This window comes from Haliotis rufescens, unplaced genomic scaffold (genome assembly GCF_023055435.1).
Source record: "Haliotis rufescens isolate VD_foot unplaced genomic scaffold, xgHalRufe1.0.p SCAF_1, whole genome shotgun sequence".
Taxonomy (NCBI): domain Eukaryota; kingdom Metazoa; phylum Mollusca; class Gastropoda; order Lepetellida; family Haliotidae; genus Haliotis; species Haliotis rufescens.
In genome coordinates, this window is record NW_025963779.1 from 39,793,001 (window position 1) to 39,818,230 (window position 25,230).

General features: G+C 40.1%; 1 protein-coding gene and 1 long non-coding RNA gene across 3 annotated transcripts; one reads left to right on the forward strand and one right to left on the reverse strand.

The window, feature by feature from the left end:
• Positions 1-1,161: 1,161 nt before the first annotated feature.
• LOC125380116 lies at positions 1,162-6,992 on the reverse strand. The gene is made up of 2 exons (XR_007221068.1): positions 6,868-6,992; positions 1,162-1,666 (listed from the first exon to the last, which is right to left on the reverse strand). It is a non-coding gene; the product is annotated as an uncharacterized LOC125380116 (long non-coding RNA).
• On the forward strand, positions 6,970-24,924 carry LOC124135766. Of its 2 annotated transcripts, none has more exons than XM_046501311.2 (5): positions 6,970-7,192; positions 17,981-20,735; positions 23,446-23,568; positions 23,798-23,954; positions 24,173-24,924. In XM_046501311.2, exons 2-5 carry the CDS (start codon positions 18,018-18,020, stop codon positions 24,364-24,366), a joined length of 3,192 nt encoding a protein of 1,063 aa, XP_046357267.2. In that variant the 5' UTR covers positions 6,970-7,192; positions 17,981-18,017; the 3' UTR covers positions 24,367-24,924. The 2 variants fall into 2 exon arrangements, with proteins under 2 accessions (XP_046357267.2, XP_048252393.1); XM_048396436.1 differs by having other exon boundaries at positions 17,981-19,661.
• Positions 24,925-25,230: the final 306 nt, after the last annotated feature.

Consider the following 25,230-nt stretch of genomic DNA (forward strand, 5'->3'; position numbering starts at 1 on the left):
ATGAAGATAAACATTGGTATTTTGTGATATATTTATAACAATAATAAGCTAGAAAACGTATTTTGTTGCTGTCTTCAGTGTTTATGATGATAGGAAATAATGAGCTATTTAATAAAACCAGGTATATATACTCTTCAAAAAAAGAAACGCAAAGCCAGATTTGTGTGAGGTTGGAAAATACATTTATACGAGGAACCGTACACTGTTCGATTGACGCAGATGCCAGGTAATCAAAAACCCTGCACTTTAATACCGTTCATATAGTGCTGCTGCATGTGCAGTACATGCAGGTCCATGGCCCTATTGTTAAGGCACTGGCTGCATTTTTCCGAATCGTAGGTGTTTCCCAACTTATGTCCTTGTTGTGATCATTTTGATCCCAGAAATTTGTCACTGACGCTATAACACGTTAAGCATCTTCATTTTGCACCTCCAGGACCGCCAATTTTGCTTTTGGGTCAAAGCTATCCGTATATAATATCAAACAATTTCAAGTAACGTGTGTGAATTATCCGTTAATTGATGAATTAACGGATCAAGTGATTTTGGCACGAGGAGCTTTCGGACAAGTGCGATTTTGCCTAAACACATTGCTACTGGGCAATGAAAACGTGTGTCTGACACTGATGAACACAATTTAGTGCAACCATATTGACTTGATGCAGAGATAGAAACAATTGCACCTATTTTTCATATATTTGTATATTTCAAATATTCTGCCAATAAATCCAAGTCAAGCAAATGAGGTAACTGTCATTTCACATTTTCCGCTATCCATTTGGACCAATCTGTTTTAAGATTACTGGTCAAGAAATGTTAATGTTTATTGGCTATTGTTCTATGAATCAGTGTAATTTGTATGCTGGACCCTAAAACAGCGATGCAAAAACAAGACATGTTGATATTTCAACAAAGAATTCATTTCACAAAGCAACAACTGCTATGCCATTGGTTAAGTTAAATTTTCATTGGTAAGCATCTGTTGTATTTTCTTGGAAAATTTTGACCCGTAAACTGGAAATTCATTATCACACATTCCATGTACATTGTTATGATATTATATTCAATATCAATTCAGTATCATGGCTGATACCAGAAATATTAAAAAAACTTCTTTTGTATGGCATTATCTCAGACAAAAAACAATAAATAAGCTTCAGATCTATTCAGTAATTTTATTCCAAGGTCATGAGTATTAAACATTCATGGCAAATATTCCCAAATGCCAAGCCTGAACAAATAAATGTGCCAGCATGCACTGTTACTGGTGTCAGTATCTAGATTCACACTGGACGTTATGAGAGAGTCCCAAGATGTTCTGCAACACCATGTTGATGACAAGTAGGTCCTGTTCCAGCAAGTGTCCAGTGTATATGGTGTATTCTGATGGTCACAGACATCATTTACAGAACCAGTACTTCAGCAAAATGTTCAGATAGAACTTTAATATGTTTACACCTGTATACACAACAAGAATTGTTCTTTCATAGGCAATGTAATGCTTGACCACAAAATATTCCAAGAAATCTGAAGATATGTTATAGTCCGAGATGCTCTTGAGGTGCAGTTATGCTTGGCATCAAGGGAATTCTGGTGATCCATATGCATGTACTCGTGAGTAAGATGAGGAAATCTTTCTCCCCTCAAACATGGAAATATGGTCCAACTGCAAAAGATAAATAACACTTATGAGATCATATAATATATACTTCTAAAATACCAACCATTTCTTACAATGCCTACATCAAGATATAATTAATAAATTAAGCATGTACATTCTACCTTCAACTGAATATAAACAAATGCTAAATGGGGTTGTAATGATCAAGTCTATTCACATCATACAGAATACATTTAAGTGAGGTCACTTTTCAGAGATCTTAAAAACAAACACCGCAAGGATTTAATCATCATTATTTACAAATTAGATTAATATTTTTTGGTGTGAATCAAAGCTGATTTTACAGTGCACATAACATTATCATCGTGATATTGGCACATATCCTTATTTATTAACACAGGCACCCCCATAAGTCTACTTGCACAACATTAAGTATTGACAAATTTTTTGTGTCATCTCCCCTGGATCTACAAATATAATTCTGTGACGTTCCCTATCAGAGCTGAACATTTATTATTGGAAAAGGCTCAGGATAGATGTAATGGAAATTTGCCATAACATTGGATGGTGCATCGAACCGATGAATTTTGTCCATTCTCATGATGGCAGTAGCGCATTAATATACATAACACCACTGTCATAAGTGACGTCATCCTATGTGCTGCTTACTTCTCATAAATAATGTGACCCTACACAAAAGGTTTCCGTCATATCTGTGGATTATCAAGGTGATGGTGAAAATGCAAACTAGACAAAAACAAAGAACACGCTGGGTGCTAAGTTGAAAGTTTACGCCTCAAAGAAATTACCAAATATGTACAACAATGTTTACTTCCGTATGACATCACTACCGGTGACCAACTTTTACAAAATGGCGTGTTCACTGACAACAGTACGCGGGATTTCCAGAAGAGGATTTTCGTTGATTGAGGGATCGTTTTCCAACGTAACAAAGACAATTAGTCAGAAATGCAGATAACTACCGTCATCGTTGTGCGTGATTTAGCGTCAGTCATGGCGTCACACAGGACGGAAACTTTTACGGCTTCTGTTGAATTTACCACATAATTGTAATGTATATATGTGTATTTCCATAATTAGTGCAACGATACTCTTCCAATGAATATTCTCAAACGCGTGATCGAGCCAATGTATGCAACAATTAGACGAAAGTACCTAAAAGTGCTACACAGTGTAAAATCTGAATTTTGCTTTGTTTACATTTCAGCAAGTACAGTTTTCCGAGCACAGTTTTCGTTTCCATACCTAATTTTTTTCGCATAATTTCATCTAGATAATTTGCATTGGCGACAAAGACCATTTATCCATTGTTTCGAAAATGTATGAGGAATTCAGGGATGCATGTATAGCAGCTGAGTTTGAAATATACCTGATCGAATAGGCGACTCATAACCGGCATTTTGTAAACACAATCCAATCCAATATGTCGGAACGTACACTTCGGCGTTCGTGTATGCGTATTTTCCAAAATATTCTAAACGATTCTCGGCTTATCAGCGACGTTTCAGAATTATCATTAGTGATTTGATACCCGTGATCGTTAATATGCTATTTTTCTACTTTAATTATTCGAGTAAATATCCGATATTTAGATTTCTAAACACACAATAAGTATTAATATAACGCCGTGAATTGTGATTTGGCGAGGTTAACAATGTATCTAATTTTCAGAAGTCACTTTCAGAAATTTGGAATTGCCTAAAATGACAGTAAATGATGATTTTCAGAACTTTGACTGTGGCCTGAATATCAGAATATACGGTAACGTCACTATCCCCAAACCAGCATTTTCCAATGCGTGACTGCTTTGCTAAGAATGTCCAATGTTCTTCTCTTTGTCGATGATAACCTTGGCCTATGGAGATTGGGTCGTTCAAACTATGGAACATATGTGGAGAAAAATAGTTTGTTTTTGACATATTACTTTCTTGACGATGTCGTCCATTTCAGTGGGTCTTTCCAATGGATCCCTACCGGTAAGAGATACATACAAAACCTCCGGTAAAATGACAACAGCCCGACCAGCTACTGAGGTAGTGGTCCGGTCCAATGGTATCCGACGGATGACGATTCCAGGTCAGGGTTAACATTTACCACATGGAACGTTAACGGACTGAAAAATACACTGGATGACATAGATTTGATAAGTTTTTTGTATGAAATGTGACGTTATAGGATTTGTGGTAATTTGAGAGTAATGTCAAAATGGAGGATGTACTTCCTCATTGATGCATTACGGTGTTTATCACTCAAAGGGTTAATAACAGAGGCAGTGTGGTGGGTTAATCATAAAAGTAAGAAACCAAATTCTGAAAATTTGAAATAAATTTTCTGATTGTATTTTTATACTTTTTTATAAAACCATTTTATGGTTTATAACATTACACTTTGTTTGGGTGTGTCTTTATATATCCAACTAACTCGTCAGTCAAGAGTGATTCCAGACTGTTGAAAGGAACAGACTATTTAGAACATTGTTTTATATCTTGCATCTCAGATATTGAACATTCCAACACCCAATATTTTGGAATTACCTGCTTTTAAAGGGGATTACATATTAATCTTGATTCAAAATTATACAAAACTTTCGTTTTACTTAATAGCGAGAGACTTAGAAGCACTGAAAAATGGATGTATGGAAATGTTCATGTAAACATATCTACATATTATAATATTTTGGGTTGCTGTTCTCAAATACATTCACGGACGACTTTATGTTAATTAAGAATTGGTGAATTGCCTTTAATGTGTTGGAAGACGATGTGGCATTGTTCCCTGTAATTGTGTTTGCTAGGAGAAATGGAAGATGAGTACCATTTTAAATTCGTATGCCGATATTTCACTGCCTTAATGTCAGTATGTTATTATCTTTGAATAGAAAGCATATTTTTATATATCGCCGAGTACCCTATTTTCGAACAGCAGTGTTTGATATTTATTTGTCGCATTATAGGGAGAGGTGTGACGTCATCAAAGCTGCCGACTTGAGAATGCATGCGTTGAAGCCTGTCAACAAATTGTGAGATTCAACATACTCAATAATATCAACAAACGAAACGTTTTTTGGCATAAATTCTTATATGTCTGAATGTTTTGGTGTTTTTTCATAGATTAATTCTTGTGTCGTTAACACGCTGCGAACATGTATAAACACCGACCTTTGAACACAATCATCAATGCATCCCTTGCAAACCACAACAACACAGGTATTATCAGCACGGGCAATAGTTCCTGTCAGTCGGGCCTTTGACTCTTTGCAAATTTATAAAACTGTCCATGTTTGGTCCAGGAAAGGCGGAAGTATCAAGCGCCTATCGATTTCTCGGTTATCTACTGACGAAGATAAATAGAAATGTCCCCAGAAATACACTCGGAGAACAGTTATTCCTAATAGTAAGCATTCTGTCACACATGTAGTATGACGTCATGCATTTTGTGTAATAGTTCCTATAATATCATGTTATATTGTTACATGTCATACCATGGATACCTTTCAATGCCCTCGCTACTATACACGGTTGTATCAGACGGTAATGTGAATGCAAAATCTTCTTGCGCCTCACAGACTGCTTGGGTCGTGTACTCCCCAGGGAGTTGAGTAGGTAATTGGCATGCTCACTGATGCACTGTTTAATAGAGGAGAACTGTAGAACATAAACAGTTTTAGAGTGCGGATAGGGCGTAATATAAATATGCATACTTCTGTTCAATACGTTTGCTATTTCTTTTCAGTGACATTGCTACTTCTATTCATTGGTATTGCTGCTTCTGCTCGGTGCCATTTCCCCTTCTCTCCAACGCCTTTGCTTTTTCACTTCTATTCAAAGCCTCTTCCACTTCTGTTCAAAGCCTCTTCCACTTCTGTTCAAAGCCTTTTCCCCTTCTATTTAACGTCTTTGCTACTTCTATTCAACTCCTTTTCCACTTCTATTTAACGTCTTTGCGACTTCTATTCAACTCCTTTTCCACTTCTATTTAACGTCTTTGCTACTTCTATTCAACTCCTTTTCCACTTCTATTTAACGTCTTTGCTACTTCTATTCAACTCCTTTTCCACTTCTATTTAACGTCTTTGCTACTTCTATTCAACTCCTTTTCCACTTCTATTTAACGTCTTTGCTACTTCTATTCAACTCCTTTTCCACTTCTATTTAACGTCTTTGCTACTTCTATTCAACTCCTTTTCCACTTCTATTCACCGTCTTTGCTACTTCTATTCAACTCCTTTTCCACTTCTATCTACTTCTATTCAATGTCTTTGCTACTTCTATTTAACGTCTTTGCTACTTCTATTCAACTCCTTTTCCACTTCTATTTAACGTCTTTGCTACTTCTATTCAACTCCTTTTCCACTTCTATTCACCGTCTTTGCTACTTCTATTCAACTCCTTTTCCACTTCTATTTAACGTCTTTGCAACTTCTATTCAATGTCTTTGCTACTTCTATTTAACGTCTTTGCTACTTCTATTCAATGTCTTTGCTACTTCTATTTAACGTCTTTGCTACTTCTATTCAACTCCTTTTCCACTTCTATTTAACGTCTTTGCTACTTCTATTCAACTCCTTTTCCACTTCTATTCACCGTCTTTGCTACTTCTATTCAACTCCTTTTCCACTTCTATTTAACGTCTGTGCTACTTCTATTCAATGTCTTTGCTACTTCTATTTAACGTCTTTGCTACTTCTATTCAACTCCTTTTCCACTTCTATTTAACGTCTTTGCTACTTCTATTCAACTCCTTTTCCACTTCTATTCACCGTCTTTGCTACTTCTATTCAATGTCTTTGCTACTTCTATTCAACTTCTTTCTACTTCTATTCAACGCCTTTTCCACTTTTGTTTCTTCTATTTTTACTGTACATTTACGTAACGTAATTATGTTTGTCCACGCTACTGATATTTAGTACTCAACCATACATACCTTCAGGTGTAATGAGGAGTTGATGTGTCCAGCGGACATCAAAATATATCATCATGCACCACGATTCTTGGGAGAAGGTCCCCTAAGGTGAAGAACGTGTGCCCAATCCAATTCACTCTTTGTGAATAAAATATGTTTAAACTAAACCATCGTTTGTGAAATGTTATCCTCATAATTATCAGATAGTTGTGATAGACACGCTCAGTTTACAGACATGACATAAGATGAAACACACCATCTAAAAACAGTTAATTAACATAATTTGAAGCCAAGACAAACAATCACTGCATGAAGTAACTTACATGTTTACAGCCACATACGTGACCTCTTCATTCATGACGTCACAACATAGATCCAATCAAAACTACCCACACCGTGTCCTCACAAAAGTAGGTTAAACGTATCCGGTCGGTTTCCTTGAAACGTCTTTCATGACGACTCCGGCACATCACCTCCCGCTTCGTTGAGTAGTCTACAGTGACGGGGCGGACTTTCAACTAGTTGCTGTCAAAATTGTGGTGTGAAAATTATTTTCGCTGTGGAATTTCTTAATATTTACTTAAGAGGATTTCGGAATTATCTTCTCTGTGGATGAATGTGGATGGACAACTAACAATAATGATCACAGTAAGTACATCAATAAGTCTGCACCCATGCCGACATGCTAGAAATCATAAAAAGACAATGTATAAGCTGTATAGAATATATAGAGAAACGTATTACAGTGACCGCATTCCATTGTATATAGCGAAAAGGTTCAGCTTGAGATTTCACACGTGTGACGAGGTCAGGATGCTGATAAACACACCAATTGCAACAGGCGAATCTTGAATGAAATGGACGAATTAAGTTGTAAGTCATGTGCAGACCCAAATGCACATAGAGCCAGCACTCAACACATGACATATTCATCTGTTATTGCGAGATGATAGTAACACTAGTATCATGTAACAGTGGGTGCATGTGTTTACGGGAGAGGGGTGTACACGGTTACCAGTAAGAAAGGAGTGTAAAAAAAGTAGAGTAAATCGACACGGACGCACTGACACAATAAACAGCTCACTTGAGATGGGAATACCGAAGGAGACTCCTCATTATAGCCGACATTGGAGTGAGAGAGTGAGTGAGTATGGCTTTACGCCGCTTTGAGCAATATTCCAACACTATATCACGGCGGGGGACATCAGAAATGGGCTTCACACGCCGACATTGGATTTCATGTGAGATAAAAACATCTAAATGTCATAACGGAGAGTATAAAGATGAAAAAGCGCTACTGATTGTATTTATGTGGCGTAGGCTGATATACCATAATTGCTCCTTTGCTATTCTGGCATGACAACCTGCAGTTTTACGGTCACCACGATTTCCTTATCATCGATGTTATCAATATTTTTTCGCGAGAATTTCGTCTCATAAAATTTACTCCAACCTTTCCCCCGCGACATATGAGGCACTGGTTTGCTACAACTGTATATATACTGAACCGCAAAAGAAACGTCACTCCAAGTAACATTGCATGAAAAGTTGTTATTGAAATGTATATGTTTATATGAATAAAGAGATGTTGATTTAGATGTCTTGATAACCTAACGTCGACGTTTCCATCAATAATACACAACGGCGAGATAGCACAGGAAAGACGCGAACGGGTTGGGCAAGTTGAAACACATGTTTCATTTGATATTATAAATCCTTATTTCTCACATCAGTTAAAAGACAGTATTTGTAAAACAAGCTAAATATTGGAGATTAGAAGATGGCATGTAGAAACCTCGGTGAACGATGGCAATGCTTTAATTAACACCCTTCTCTGAGAGAGAGAGAGTAATGTTTATTATAATGTCACATGTTATATACACTTCATACTAAAACACGTACACAAACAATAAAATATGACATCCGACCAGGTATGGCCTACGAGACACTAGACATAAAAGCAAATGTATAACGTCATGATCTGGATAAGGTAAATTAAGACATATACTAACACAATGTTTAAAGTTAAGATTGGTTGAGGAACACGCACGCACACACAACGTCGTGGCGTCCTGGTGGCCGGGGATAACACGGACAATAACATGAATAGACATCACCTGAAGGGAAAACTCACAGAATCAGTTATGTAACAATTAAATAGTATTAGGAGCTCAGTGAATGTGTTGTGATTTTATCCCGGGCAAGTCATCACACACCCAATGACGATACATCTCATTGCCCTGCCTTTTCATATACATTTCCGACTATATTTATTTTTCATTCATGCCTCCTAACAGATAACGAGAAATCCTACGCGGTTGAAATAATCACCAGGGTTTGAGTTTCTAGTGGCTCTTCAGGTGACTGCAACACACATGGGTGTGACTGAGATATCTCTTCTTCCTGTATGGTTGTATATTGGTAGCAAAATAATGGATGTGTCTTTGTCACTGCTTTCTGATACTGACGTCCGCCACTGTTGACATACTTCCTTTGCGGAGTAAGACATTTGACCCCCCATACAAACACAATCTCCACACGGCTAATACCAGGAAGTATGCCGCGGTTTTATCCTACCCAACGTATTCTTGTCACAATACCAGCCAAATGCCCCCATTGTACACGTGACACCGCTGAAATTGTTATGTCAGAGAAACAACATATACTAACTATGCTTTATAAAAATTTCAATAAATAAATATTCTGAATTAAATAATACATCTTCCAATACATATTCATGAAGACATCTCGAATTTAAGGTCGTGAATCACAATTTTCTCGGGCATGAGTTAGGCACGCTCAGTTGGACCAATCTTTGGTTTGCACTTGGAGCAATATCTCCCAGGCTGTTTTCAATCACCTGGTGTCTTTAATACGCCGCCGCTGTCTCGCCTGATAGTGACATTGTAAATTGAGTTGTTACATCACACCTCGTTAAAGGGTGTCGCTCTGTCCACTGTTATCAGGTTTGTTTTTTGGCAATGAATTTGTTACGATCAGACGAATCACCAAATATTATGTTGTTATTTGTACATAACACTTACACCACTTAATATGAAACATAGTTACTTTTTTCCGTAAGTATATGTGGCGTGGTCAGTAAGGCAAAGACACGCTAATCCTGACACTGGGCCTCGGTTTGACTGTAGCGGGCTTCTTACAAGAACGACTGTACTTCGAGGTTTGACTGCAACTTTAGCGGGCTTCTTACAAGAACAAGGTTTGACTGCTCCTAACAAGGCTTGACTGCACCTCAAGCGAGCTCCGTACAAGAACGAGGTTTGACTGCACCTCAAGCGGGCTTCGTACAAGAACAAGGTTTGACTGCACCTCAAGCGGGCTTCGTACAAGAACAAGGTTTGACTGCACCTCAAGCGAGCTCCGTACAAGAACGAGGTTTGACTGCACCTCAAGCGGGCTTCGTACAAGAACAAGGTTTGACTGCACCTCAAGCGGGCTTCGTACAAGAACGAGGTTTGACTGCACCTCAAGCGAGCTCCGTACAAGAACAAGGTTTGACTGCACCTCAAGCGGGCTTCGTACAAGAACAAGGTTTGACTGCACCTCAAGCGGGCTTCTTACAAGAATGAGGTTTGACTACTTCTTGAGCGGGACTTTGTACAAGAACGAGGTTTGACTGCACCCAACAAGGTTTGACTGCACCTCAAGCAGGCTTTTTACAAGAACAAGGTTTGACTGCCCCTCAAGCAGGCTTCGTACAAGAACAAGGTTTGACTGCACTTTGAGCGGGCTTCTTACAAGAACAAGGTTTGACTGCACCTTGAGCGGGCTTCTTACAAGAACAAGGTTTGACTGTACCTCGAGCGGGCTTCTTACAAGAACGAAGTTTGACTGCGCCTCGAGCGGGACTTCGTACAAGAATGAGGTTTGACTGCACCTAACAAGGTTTGACTGGACTTCAAGCAGGCATCTTACAAGAACAAGGTTTGACTGCACCTCAAGCTGGCTTCTTACAAGTACAAGGTTTGAGTGCATCTTGAGCGGGCTTCTTACAAGAATGAGGTTTGACGGCGCCTTGAGCGGGACTTCTTACAAGAACAAGGTTTGACTGCACTTTGAGCGGGCTTCTTACAAGAACAAGGTTTGACTGCACCTTGAGCGGGCTTCTTACAAGAACAAGGTTTGACTGTACCTCGAGCGGGCTTCTTACAAGAACGAAGTTTGATTGCGCCTCGAGCGGGACTTCGTACAAGAACAAGGTTTGACTGCACCTAACAAGGTTTGACTGCACTTCAAGCGGGCATCTTACAAGAACAAGGTTTGACTGCGCCTTGAGCGGGACTTCGTACAAGAACGAGGATTGACTGCACCTTACAATGTTTCACTGCACCTAACAAGGTTTGACTGCGCCTTGAGCGGGCTTCTTACAAGAACAAGGTTTGACTGTACCTCGAGCGGGCTTCTTACAAGAACGAAGTTTGATTGCGCCTCGAGCGGGACTTCGTACAAGAACAAGGTTTGACTGCACCTAACAAGGTTTGACTGCACTTCAAGCGGGCATCTTACAAGAACAAGGTTTGACTGCGCCTTGAGCGGGACTTCGTACAAGAACGAGGATTGACTGCACCTTACAATGTTTCACTGCACCTAACAAGGTTTGACTGCGCCTTGAGCGGGCTTCTTACAAGAACAAGGTTTGACTGCACCTCAAGCGGGCATCTTACAAGAACAAGGTTTGAGTGCACCTAACAAGGTTTTATTGCACCTAAAAAGGTTTGACTGCGCCTTGGGCGGGCTTCTTACAAGAACAAGGTTTGACTGCACCTCAAGCTGGCTTCTTACAAGTACAAGGTTTGAGTGCATCTTGAGCGGGCTTCTTACAAGAATGAGGATTGACTGCACCTTACAATGTTTCACTGCACCTAACAAGGTTTGACTGCGCCTTGAGCGGGCTTCTTAGAAGAACAAGGTTTGACTGCACCTCAAGCGGGCATCTTACAAGAACAAGGTTTGACTGCACCTTGAGCGGGCTTCTTACAAGAACGAGGATTGACTGCACCTTACAATGTTTCACTGCACCTAACAAGGTTTGACTGCGCCTTGAGCGGGCTTCTTACAAGAACAAGGTTTGACTGCACCTCAAGCGGGCATCTTACAAGAACAAGGTTTGACTGCACCTCGAACGGGCTTCTTACAAGAACGAGGATTGACTGCACCTTACAATGTTTCACTGCACCTAACAAGGTTTGACTGCGCCTTGAGCGGGCTTCTTACAAGAACAAGGTTTGACTGCACTTCAAGCGGGCATCTTACAAGAACAAGGTTTGACTGCACCTCGAACGGGCTTCTTACAAGAACGAGGTTTGAGTGCACCTAACAAGGTTTTATTGCACCTAATAAGGTTTGACTGCGCCTTGGGCGGGCTTCTTACAAGAACAAGGTTTGACTGCACCTCAAGCGGGCTTCTTACAAGAACAAGGTTTGACTGCACCTTGAGCGGGCTTCTTAAAAGAACAAAGTTTGACTGCACCTCAAGCGGGATTCTTACAAGAACAAGGTTTTATGGGTGTCAGATTCTTTACTGGGGACAGGCACACATGGTTTGGGAGTGAGTTTTCACTCTATCATTGTAACTGCGATCGGACATCCCTGAAATCAAGATAATTTGACTCGTAATTGAACATTTTATTATTGTGTTAATATGTACAGTATGGATGACTTTTGTGTTGAAACTTTAATTTGGATCATATTGTGCTTTGATGTTTTACGCTGACACAGAGTATTATATTTACTTAGAGAACATTGTCTCCACTATAACCACAGCACAGTTCAGGTCGACTGTGTGGTCCCAGCAATGGTGTCAAGGATTTGTTCACAGAATACTGAATAGAATTATAATGATTGCGGTCTAACCAGTTATCGATGTGTCGATGTGTTATTTAACGTGTAGGGAGTTAAATAAAAAATGAGTTTTGTATGTTTTGATTTAGGGCCCTTAATAATTAATTATGTAAAATAATATGATGGTCTATACATGCTTGTGATTCTACTTTGAATGGATGTCAGTGATTTACTGGCATTCAACAGAAATAAACATAAACATCAGGGTATGGTATATACAGTGAAGACTTAATTGTCGGTGTTTACAATTTCTATTCTTCATTCTTGTGGAACCAGCCACGACGTTAGAAAAGCGTATTTTACGAACAAATATATGTTCAACAAAAGTTATCATTCACAGAAAAAGTATACTCAAGTATTATTTCTAAAGTATTTGTAGCCATTGGAAATAAACTTTGACAAATTCTTTATTTCTGCTATTTTCGTTGTACAAAGTAGTCGTTTGAGTTTATAAAGATAAGGCGAAAAATAATATTCCCCTGGTATATATCTACTAAGGGTTGTATCAAAAGCTTGACATTTAAATAAATAGTGGAGCTCGTCAGCAACACCAGACGAGGTTCAGGTTCTTTCTTCTCTGGGGATACCAAGCCAGCGGCCAGCCTCAACGGGTACATTATGGTTACAGGTTCTGAAAGTTAGAAGCGGGAAAGATATTGTCTCTTGGGAGGAGGAGATAATCTTTTCAAAGGATGGGACAGATTTAAGTAATCTGTAGTAAGTTTAAACTATTGCACATAGTATTCCATCATGATTATTTTCGACCTGCTATTATCTCTTGGATTTAGAGAGTTATTTATTTTGATAAAGCTAGTAACATACTGGGATAAATTAACAGGGTTATCATGAATTTCCAGTTTGTGCCAACAAAATAATTATTCTTTCTTTGGGGTTGATGCCATTTTAATTTTTTTAGATGTATCTTTTCAATGGGTTCCACTCCTTCGTAACCCAAAACTTCAGAGCCATACAGAAGAATTGGTGATATCATAACATCAAACGCTTTTAAAACCCAGTCTCAAGGAAAAATAAGAACATACATTGCTTTTGTTGCACTAGTAATTAGATTTTTAATTGAAAGCTTGTCTTCTGTTTCTGCGGAGTATAATACCGAGATAAGTATATCTATCTACGATTTCAATAGTCTGTTGACCAGACGAGTTAGACTTACTACTTGGGCCGCTACCAAAGATGACAATTTTAGTTTTCGCTATATTAACATCCAGTTTCCAGACTGAACAATAATCATGAATAGCATCTTAAACTGATTGCAACTTCTATGGATCATCACCCGTTAAAACTGTATCATCTGCGTATAAGAGAATTATGAACAGTGAGCACAGCGCAATGAATTCATGTTCTGTACATGTAATATTGACACCGTCACAACCTTTGTTTAAAGATGACATTCTAAGTAACTAAGAAATGTTGAAAATGAAGAGATTTTCACCCTGTCTTACACCAGAGTAACTAGAGAAGAATTCAGATACAAAATTGTTATGTATAACATATTGTTTGATAGTATCATACACATCAGTAGCTAAATTAAAGAATTTATCATTAATACTATACTTCAGTATTTTTTGCCAAATGCCTACCCTCAAGACATTATCAAAAGCTTTTGAGAAATCAATAAAGGCACAATAGAATTTACGATTAGAGCATTTTAGTATTTTACAAAAGCATATGTAAGACAAAAATATTATTAAAATCAGTGAATAATTTGCCAAAGCAGATTAATATTGTAATAGTCATAAATGAATTGGGATCAGTAGAGTGACCTTTTTTCGTTTAAATGGGTCTTATACCGGTCAACCATGATTCGGGGATTATTCCTGTGGAATAAACAAGATTGAAATGTGAAACATAAAGTGGTGCAGAGATTTCAAAGGAATCAATAAGATTATCATTTTCTATCATTTTCTATTTAATCAGTGCTGTTGATTTGTTACGTTTCAGTCGCTTTGTGGCATTACATGCTTCTTCTGATGTTATATCTTTACTAAGTGCATTAGTATCATAATAATCATAAATGACATCGGGGGAACCATCGTCGGGGTGCTAACATTCTTTTAAGTTTTTGAAAAGAATTACAAAAAAATCAATTCTTGGTCAGGATTTCGTATGATTTTCATTTTCACAATTCAAAACTTTCCAAAACTCTTTTGGCGAGTATTTATATTGTTGCCTTAAGATATTACTAGTTCAGTTTTGTTGCATTCTGGAATGTTTAGCAAGACATTTTTAATATAATATTGCTTGATGGTAGTAGTAAGTGTGATTAACTGGAATCTTATGTTTGTTGTATCGCTTTTTGGCTCCACAATAATGTTTTCTCATGGCTACGTGTTACGTCTAGTACGTCCAGCATGACATAATCCCGTGGAGTTACCTTTTCTTACAGCAAACGTTTTGCATGCTGCATCACGTGCGCGATACCGGGAGCAATATTGTTGACTTCCCGTGCGAGGTCATCACCAGCTTCAATTTCACTGACCACGTCAGATCTGTGACACAGCTTTCCAACACATTCAGTATCAATATTATTGGAAATGTTTTACCCATATCAAGTTTACAATGCTTAGCTTTTGGGTGCATTTCCTCTTTGTTCACATTACTTACAGCATTGTTTCCTGGGTGAGAGTTGGAAATATCCACCTCTCTATTATTTAACAATGAAAGTGATATCGGGCAATGAACGTCTGAATATAGTGGTGACAAATCACGCACTTCATATTCAAAGAACATGTGTAAACACTTAGGAGCGGCAATAACATAATCAATAAGGCCTTTATTATCTTTACGTGTAACTTTTCCAACATGTTTACCTTTCCCATTCGCTCGTGTTTACGTTCTTACACAGATTAATAAATATTTCGCCATGATCATTCGTTCTACCTTTATCCATTATGCAGCTTTCTTATCGTAGACTAAGATGGTAGACTGTCTAATACAGTTTCAGGGTCAGCTTCTGTTTTCAAATCATCATAGTCTAAACCAAATTCTTCCTTAAAATGTTTGTCAATATAATTTGACAGTCGAGCAATCCACTCGAACGGGCATTGAAATCACCTAATATGATTCTGATTGGGACAATGTGCTTAAAACTGCTGACTCCTCTGTGGTGAATATTTTTACCCATATAGGGGATATAGACACCACCAATAATAAGGTCCTCATCAGATTTTACAAATATTTGGATAATTTAAACAATAATACAAAATCGTTGCCAAATTCTAAAATTGATTAATAATCAGCATACATGTCTCTTACAGCAACTGCAAGCACCACCTCATCTCCTTCGGGCATTTGATCTATGTTGCATGGATACCTTGTATCCATTAATATGCAAATTTGTCTCTTGAAAGCAGACACTATCTCCTTGTTGTATTAGGCTAACAAAATCAGGATAATTAAGACGATTGCGCAACCCACACACATTTAGATTTAATATTAGAATACCCAGTGGATTTGGTTTTTCCACATCATGAATGGTATGACTGCTGGAAGATGTATTACTTACATTACCACCAGTTCCAAGTATATCTATTTGGTTTTCTAACGCATTTGGGTGGTCAGTGGTATCAGTTGTTTCGTAACGCCATGCTTGCGTCTTGCCAAAAATCGAAACTTCTTTTGTAGTAGCCTCTGACAGCTGACTATCAATGTATACTGAACCGCAAAAGAAACGTGAGAAACCTTATTTGTCCAAACACTGTAAACAAACTTTGAGACACGTTAAAAAGATGAAACTTGGCAAAACTGATCATCAAGGTTGAAATTAAAGTGTCAAATGTTCTTAAGGTGAAACACAACACTAGTCTCTGCGAAAATGGCATCACAAGTCAGTATCTCGTGTGTCCGACACGTGCATTGATGACTGCCGTGCAACGTCGATACATGGAATGGATGAGGCGGTTGATGAAGGCCATAGGCACTTGAGCCCACACTCTGAGGAACGCGGGGGGCACGGATGGCCCAGTCGTCTAAGGCGCCGTGATTCGCTGTGCAGAGTTGCGTCCCTTGGGCACGCCAGAAACCTATGTTTGTGGGTTCGAATCCCAGTTCGCCCCAATTATGTTTCTAGGTTTGTCAGCACCATGCCCGTGCTCGTGGGTTTCACCGAAGTGGTAAACGCCTGTGACCTGCATGACTTCGGGCTTTCCTCCCACATTAAGCTGACACGCCGTGATATAACTGGAATAACGTTAAAAGCGGCGTTAAACCCAACTCACTCACTCACTCACTGGGGAACGCCTGATGCAGTTCAGCTCACGTCATTCAGCCGTCTTTGAATCTCCTCCCACAGGTGCTCAATGGGATTTAAAACGGGACTGAGGCAGGCCACTGCACGGTTCTGATGCCATTCTGCTGGGGGAAGTCTCTTATTGCTCTCGCAGTGTGGGCACGGGCGTTATCATGCTGAAACTGTGGTTGCGGCGACGTGCCAAATGAGGTATGGCGTGTGTTCCCAAGACTTGATCAATGTACCGAGCTGCTGTGACACTATTGCCTCTCCCTGGACCGATGTTCTGGAAGACCACGTGGCCGACCCTCTGTGCAAGACCAATTATATCCCACACCATGATGCTCGGACCGACCCACGAGTCTCTCTCAACAACACAAGCATCCGAATAACGTTCTCCACGGCGTCGCGAGACACTCTCTCTCTGCCATCTAGTGTTGAGATACAGTAACGGCTCTCGTCTGAGAAGAGGGATCTTCTCCACTGCTGGTGGTGCCAATGCTGGTGCTGTGTTGCCCACTGACGACGGTCCCAGTGATGACGTGGTGTCAGAATAGGTTTTCGGTGTGGCCTGTGACAGTGGAGGTGTCTGCTCGTCAATCGTCGATGCACGGTGTCCGCACTAAAGTGTCGCTGGTGTGTCCCCATGGTCTGTCGAGCAGTTTCCGCAGCAGTAACAAAGTGATCTTGAAGATGCTGTCGCACAATCTGACGATCATGACGTCGGGTCATGACCCTTGGTCTTCCATCACGTGGTTGGTCATCTGTAGTGTTGGTGGTCTGGTACCGTTGCTGAAGCCTGTATATGGTCCTTACCTGGACTTGAAATGCATTGGCTACTTGACGGGCGGTTTGTCCAGCTTGCAATCGTCCAAGGCTGTGGTGTCGCTGATTTCTTGTCAATCTTTGCATGTGGTAGCAATTCAATAACGAATTAACTTTATCCGATCTGGGTGGATTTTAATAGGGCAAGAAATGGGGGAACGCGTGTGCATTTCAATTTGCACGGAACTCACGTGCATCGGGTTACTATGGCCGTTGCCGTGATGCGTTTGGGCGATCAGTTTTATTGTCATCTGCTTTGTTTTTTATAATCAAATTTCATTCTTCCGGACAAGGTAATGTAAAATTTTAGAAACTTTGACAAAAATTACCGAGATATTTAAATGACAACTTTTCATGCAATGTTTCTTTTGCGGTTCAGTATATATGAGTAACTAAAACACAATATGGATTCACAATCCATGAACAATTTTATCAATACATTCATTTTGCAGCTAATTTTACTTAGATTATCATTACGTCTCTACTACTATTATGTATTTCAGGTTACCTTACAAGACTAGCTTGGGACGTTTACAATGAATGATGGCAGAGAATCAAGCCATCTACCAGATGGGCATCACCCCAGGCATGGAGTACATCATGGGGCCAGAGGGCAGCCAGGCAGAGCAGGAGGCTCTCCGAGAGGACAAGGACCAGTCCTACAGAGTCATCCTCAACATCGTGGGCAGGGAGAGGCAGGGCAAAACCAGCCTCAGGAAGATGTTGGCATGGCAGGAGTTCAGTGAGAATGAGGAAAGCACAGTTGGCATTGATCATGAGCTGGTGGAAACTTGTGGGGTACAACCGGAGTCATCCTGGTCTCAGCTGGATATGCACATGGCAAACGAGAAAGAGTTTGATGTTATCATCGGGAAACATGTGCTTAAAAGATTAAAGAAAAAGGCTTCAAGAATCAGCATTGAAAAGGTTGTAGCACCAGTAGTGTGCTTTGCTAAAATTGCGGCTGTGACTTATCTTATTCTTGGTTTGTACCTCTCTGCTGTCTCACTGGAAGGCTTGAAGGGATATCCCTGGGTTGGAATCGTTGTGATTGGACTGTTTTGTGCTTCCGGACTTGCCTTTGGGACACGAGAAGGATTTGGAATTGCAGTAGGAATATTCCACCAAGTCCTTCTATGTGAGGCACTGTTAAGATGGGATGTTGGCGGGACGGTCTTCAAAAAGTTGAAATCCGAATTTGGTTCAACGTGTGCAATTTTCATGGGATTTTTATGTTACGGTATTGGCGAAACATGTGTAGCATTTTCTTTTGGAATGTCACTTGGAGTAGGTATTGTCTGCACCTTCTGCCTGGCTCACCCACCTCAAACTACAGGTGAAAACCCATCTCAATTATTCCTGTCTCCACATCTCCACATGTTCATCTTTGGGTGTTACGTAGGACTTGGATCTGTCAACTACAGGTCTGTGTTGTTATATGTTATAGCTCCACTTTTAGCCATAGCAATACATGCCCTACCTGAAGACTATGCCTTTCTCTTAATGTGTGGATTAGGTACGGGGCATTTCCATGGAGTTGGGCTCTCAGCTGGACAAAATACCTACTATATCTTAAACACAAATATCAAAAGAATCACAGACAGTCCCAGATGTCGTCGATTTATTCGTCACTTCCTTGGAGCCACACCAGGATTGTTTATGATCTATCTATTCAATTGGAACCTGTCAGTCATCTCATGGGATTATGTTTTCATGTCCTTGTCCGTTGTAGCAACTATTGAAATATTAAATAGCTTGGCAACACGGACTAAAGCTTTGTGTCCTGTTAAGAATCCAAGTAAGGTTATTGGGGCTCGAGTATTTAATACTAGTCTAAAACTGGTGCTGCGTGACTTCGCTGGTCATCCCCTCTACTACACAGCTCATCACCTTTACATGACTGGGCAGTGCATGTACCTTCTCGTCTTCAATATGCTGGATGCCACTAAAGACTTTGACTTAGCTTTTGCATACCTTCTCCAATGGCTTTATTCTATCTATGTCCATCATGATTACCCAGACATCAGAGTCTTCATTATTGGTACTCACAGAAATGACCCATCCCTCAACCAATCTGTGATCATGAAACTAGGCCACAGACTGAAGGAAGCATTGCCTAGGCAGTTTCACAACATTGTGGTGTGGAATGAAGATGACACTCCTCTCTTCCCTGTGGAAAATTCTGTAAGAAATGATAAAGATAGCGATCATTTGAATCTTAGAAGCAGAATATTGAGAGAAGTAAGATATATTAATGTTACGAAATATCCTTTAAAATACTTCTACTTCTTCAAGTTAATAGAGAATTTTCGAAAGGAACAGATACTTATCAAGAAATATGAAGATGTTTATAGGATTTGTAAAGAAAATGATTGTCTTATTGAGTCGGAAGAAGATTTTGAGGAGCTACTGAAGTTCTTCTCAAATACAGGAGAAATACTCTACATTTCAAAAGACAATATCCTGCGTGAGTTCATCATATTCAATCCCCATGTGATTGTGAAAATCTTAAGTCAATTAATAACAGTGCCAAAGATGTCTCATCGTGAAAGACACATACTTGAGGACTGGGAACGTTTGGAAACATTTGGGATATGTACCGAGAAACTATTCAGAGAAAATATGCCATCTGCCAATATCTTTGGGGGATTTGAGAAAGCAGTGTATTTGTTAGAAAGCTTCAATCTCTTGTGCAAGATACAAACAAAACCAGGTCAGGCGATGCAAGATCGGCTTTTTCTCATTCCAGCGTTGCTTCCTAAGGTTCTTCCTTTCCCAGATAATTACTGGCCTGATACAAGCAAAGATCACATCTTTTTTGTTCAGTGTGTGCCTGCTCTTCCACGCTCAGCATTTCTCAGACTTGTATGCAGATGTGCTGCATTTGATGACAGTATTATATCCGACGACCAGATCATAGTCCTTAACGCGTGTCAGACGAAGGCACTCTTTTCTTACAGGGACATGTTCAGCTATAAGTTGGAGATGCTAGATTCTAGTACTCCAAAATATCAAGACGAATCTCCTCAAGCCAAATGTAGCATGTCCAGTGGCTTTGATGCTGGGTCTCTGCCAACACCCGACAAGCAGTTCCTCAGGATTGTTATACGTTGTGAGACTGGAGTTGATTATACCAAAATGTTAAATCTTCTCTGGGAGCTTTTAACAAGAATCGTGAAAAGAGATTTTGCCAAATGCAAACTGAAGCTAGGGGTTGAATGTCCATGCGAACCACCTCATCAGGACATGAAACATCAGGTACCTCAAGTTATGTAGCATATATGTTTATTCCTAATACAGGATATTTACCATCCCCAAACACACAAGCTTGATAACCTCTTTATCATTTGATGTCATTCTTTAATTCTGTGCTTGAAATCGCTTTCCCTTTCTCACAAACATTACCGAAACATTGCGAGTTTTCCTGGAATGTGCGCATTAATATTTATTACTCACAGGGTAAGTGATGTGTCAGTCGGACAGTGGCCAATATAGTTCCAACTGAAATCTGTTTCTCATACAGTGTCGAAGCAATATATATGCAAAACAACAATTGTTTTTACTTGTCTTTCGCGGCAATCCATTGGTCTGTCCGCAAGAGTAACTGCCCTTTGTCAAAGGGAAGGTACTCTATCCCTAGTCTATGAGACGTCACGGCCACGTTCAGACGTTGTTGTCGAAATCTCCAAAGTTGCCAAAACTTATATAATGCCTTAGCTACGTCACAGTTAGACACGGATTGTCCATATATTGAATGTTCTTTTGATAATGATAGCAATTATCCCTGTAGTTTATCCAAATCCCCGATGGTTAATTCTGACTCGATCGCCGGATGACAAGGGCGACGCCGTGTTTGTTTATAAACACTGAAAGTAGTCCCTACTTGACCTTTGATATTTGCATCTCTATCTGCATATGACCCCAATGAATATCGTTTTTATTCGCTGGCTTTATCCTGCCGAGAAACCTACCCATTATATGATAAATATATTTATCATCCAAAACTGGCTCCCATGGGAGATATCGCTTGGGTGAGATCAAGTGATATCTACATTGTAGATATCGCTGCAATGAAATTGCATCACAACCATGACGTCACAATCAAATGACATCACTAATGGCTCTGCTACTGAGTGAGTTAGCAGTACTTTGTACACTTAAGACACTGCTTATTACTGTCTACAAACTGAAAAAGTTGGAAGAATGATGTCTGATGATAAATAAAATCTCACGCATGTGTCTTTTGATATCAAATATATCAACATTAGTTGATAAAAGTGGAAAAATACTCCTCTGCAAACTTCGGATTTTTTCCACTTTTATCAACTCATGTTGATATATACTGAACCAAATTAAAAACTTCACAATCCTAAAATTTTAACATTTTGACCAGTTATCATTGTGGGCCCTTATTGTGTATTTAAACAATAATGGCCACGTATTGTCTTCACATAACACCCGTTTTTGTGCAGGTGAATCGATCAAAATCATATGCACAGCACTATAGTTGCAAAAGCGGGTTTTCACGTGCAACTGGTCACGTGGCCATAATAATTTACAAAAAAAGAAAAACACAAGAAAACAAAAGTCTTTACGGCCATTTGTCATGCCACGCCTTTCAAATGTGCAACGTGAACGTGCCATCGGCATGTTGCAGACGGGAACGTCCGTAGCTGAAGTCGCAAGGACGATGGGTTGTAGTCGACGGACTGTTTATGATTTACAGACGCGTCTACAGCAAACGGGTACCACCGCTGATCGCCCTCGGCCAGGTCGACCACGTGTGACGTCACATGCAGAGGATCGTCAGATTGTCTTACGTCACCTCCGTAACCGATTTTTGACGGCAACATCAACCAGAAATGAACTGTTTAGGGGTAGACTGAGTGCGCAAACTGTTCGAAACCGTCTGAGAACTGCTCACCTTCAAGCACGACGGCCATACTGCGGGCCGATTCTGACTCAATTACACAGACGTCAAAGTCAATTGTGGGCACAGCGACACTTACGATGGACACAGAGGAATTGGAATCAAGTCGTCTTCAGTGATGAATCCCGATTTAATCTTCGATTTGCTGATGGTAGGGCGAGAGTGTGGAGGCGCCGTCATGAACGTTACGCCCAGGAAGTTGACAGATTTCGAGGCGGAAGTGTCATGGTTTGGGGTGCTTTCTGTTGCAATGCACGTTCCAGGCTTCTTGTCATCCGTGGCAACCTCAACGCTGCTGCTTACCGCGACCAGGTACTGGCACCAGAACTTCTGCCTTTTATGGCAGCACATGGACTCGGTTTGATCTTCCAACACGACAATGCCAGACCCTACACAGCAATTTTGACAAGGATTTCCCTTCAGAATGCGGGAGTCAACGTCATGGACTGGCCGTCAAGGTCTCCCAATCTCAATCCCATCGAACACATCTGGGATGCTCTTGGCAGAAGTCTGCGCACTCTCCAGAACCAACCATTGAATTTGCAAGATCTTGGCACCATTTTGCAGCAACAATGGCGTCGTCATGTGTTCACAAGCATCACAAGGTCCATGCGGAGGCGTTCTGTGGCAGTTGTCAACGCACATGGTGACCATACACGCTACTAGACTTGTGTGCCATCAGATTCTCGTGCTCGGGACTTATGATTTAAACTGTTGATGTTATTACCGAATGCCGTAGGTGCTTGGAACAAATTATGGTTACTACCGTTAATTAAAATCCTTCTTTGGACATCAATTATTAAAAATTACCTTCTCTGATACATTTGTCCGTTGTATATCATATATGGGATTACTTTTAAAATGTGAAGTTTTTAATTTGACTCACGATATTTAATATCAAAAGACACATGCGCGAGATTCTCTATATGTTATGTGATGTCAATTGACTTCTTATGTGGGCATATCATCATGTACATTTTTCTTTACATATGAGTAAACATTCGAAGAATATTGACAAATATGACATGTCTATTGCAGACAGGCTTTCACATCCTGTCACTTGGAGACGATGACTTTCACGATGAAGACACGAACAACCAGAGGCTCATGACAAAACACTATTGGTGTCGCGGTAGAAAGGTGGCTATCAGAAATGGCAAGGTAACAGCTCCTCAGCCAAAACTCCAAGCATGTGATAGCTTATTAGTCTTACTTATAATCCAATCCTTTGTGACATTTGTCCTGCTTCCAATGAATTTATATCCTTATGCACACTTTTATTTCAAGTACTGTAGTTTTTTATAAGAGCTTTTTTTCACGTTCAGAATAAGTAACTAACAATGAGAAATTGATAAGTTTACTTATGGTTTAATACTTAATGTTATTGTAGGCATCACTTCTGCTCGGGCAAGAGCGGCAAGTATTTTCTCCTGACGGCTGCAAAATGACAACACAACTGAGCGATCTCCCCTACACTGTGACAGGACGGGTATGCGACTACCTCAATATTCCTAATGCCCTGGGTAAAGACTGGCGATACCTGGCAGGTAGAAATTTCCTTTTAACATTGTTAGCTATCATGTTGGTATAACTGATTTCCGATAGGCAATTTTCGTAATTACATGGGCGCAGTTGCCCCGTTACCCAGATAACCATAAGACAACATGATAACAATTAACGATATATCGCTGATTTGTACGATAACATATGTGTATGTGTGTGGATACATAAATATATGCATAAATATGTATTTCTCTTGTGTTAGGAATGCTTGGAAAGACATCACACGAGGTTGATCTGATCACATTCCGTTGCCCCCGAGACCCATGCGGGGCTCTGCTGAACGAATGGGTCTCAACTCATCCTCGGACCAGTGTTGCCGACCTGGTCATCAAACTGAAGGACATGGAGCGGCTGGACGTCATCAGCATCCTGGGCTTCGACTGGGAGAACGTATGACGGTCATCCTCGGACCACAGTGGCCGACCTGGTCAAGGAAGGTCATAGACCTTCATATATCCCCTCATGGGCTTCAATTAGGAGAGAGTGTGACGGTCATCCTCACATGTCAAGGGATAAACACTGGGTTCCACACACTACACCGTCCTTTCACCACAGTGATATTTAGCCATTGGCATCATGGGTCCAGATAATGTACAAGTCAGGATCTACCTCGCAGTCTCATCACAATTTTCACACTTATAATGCACGTACAGGCATGTTTTCCTGTCTCAATTATCATATTTGTTGTGTCCGTGTAGCTGGGAGACGTTGTACCCTGTCTGATAACGTCACCATGCCTGGTTGGTGTACAAGCAGGGCAACCGATGCCCCACAGCATGAGCACCAAGCAGGGGGTATGGAGAGGGATGCTCAGGGTTTTCGAAACACCCGGTGATATTTATAGAAACAGTATATTATTTAAAAACAAAAGGTTTCTCTACCGTCATTTTTTGTAATCTTTTATACTCTTTATTCCAATAAATATTTGGCTAAAACTTTCAGTTCGTGTTATCTGCGAATAGAGACGAAAGATGACACATTTACACAAGTGAGTGAGTGAGAGAATACATGTAGGTATACCATGGCGTCCAGTGGGCAATCGAATATGGACCGGCTAAACCAGTGACTGCTATCAGGAGCCCCTCTCACGGCCGTCTGACTAGGATAGGACCCATTTGTATCAAACTTTAATGATCTATTAACGTGTCATTAAACCTCAATTAACTAAGGGACCGCCGATTTGATATTCTGAGAGGGGGTCGGGGTGGGCTGGGATTTTATCGAAAAAAAGAAATTGTCCCCAAACATTCTTGAAAAAAA

What these genes read in the sequence shown, in the direction of transcription:
- LOC124135766 (XM_046501311.2), top strand. Translation starts at nt 18,018, where the DNA reads ATGATGGCAGAGAATCAAGCCATCTACCAGATGGGCATCACCCCAGGC. An exon ending in ATCAGGACATGAAACATCAG is followed by an intron (nt 20,736 to 23,445) that starts GTACCTCAAGTT and finishes TGTCTATTGCAG; the next exon opens with ACAGGCTTTCACATCCTGTC. An exon ending in TGGCTATCAGAAATGGCAAG is followed by an intron (nt 23,569 to 23,797) that starts GTAACAGCTCCT and finishes ATGTTATTGTAG; the next exon opens with GCATCACTTCTGCTCGGGCA.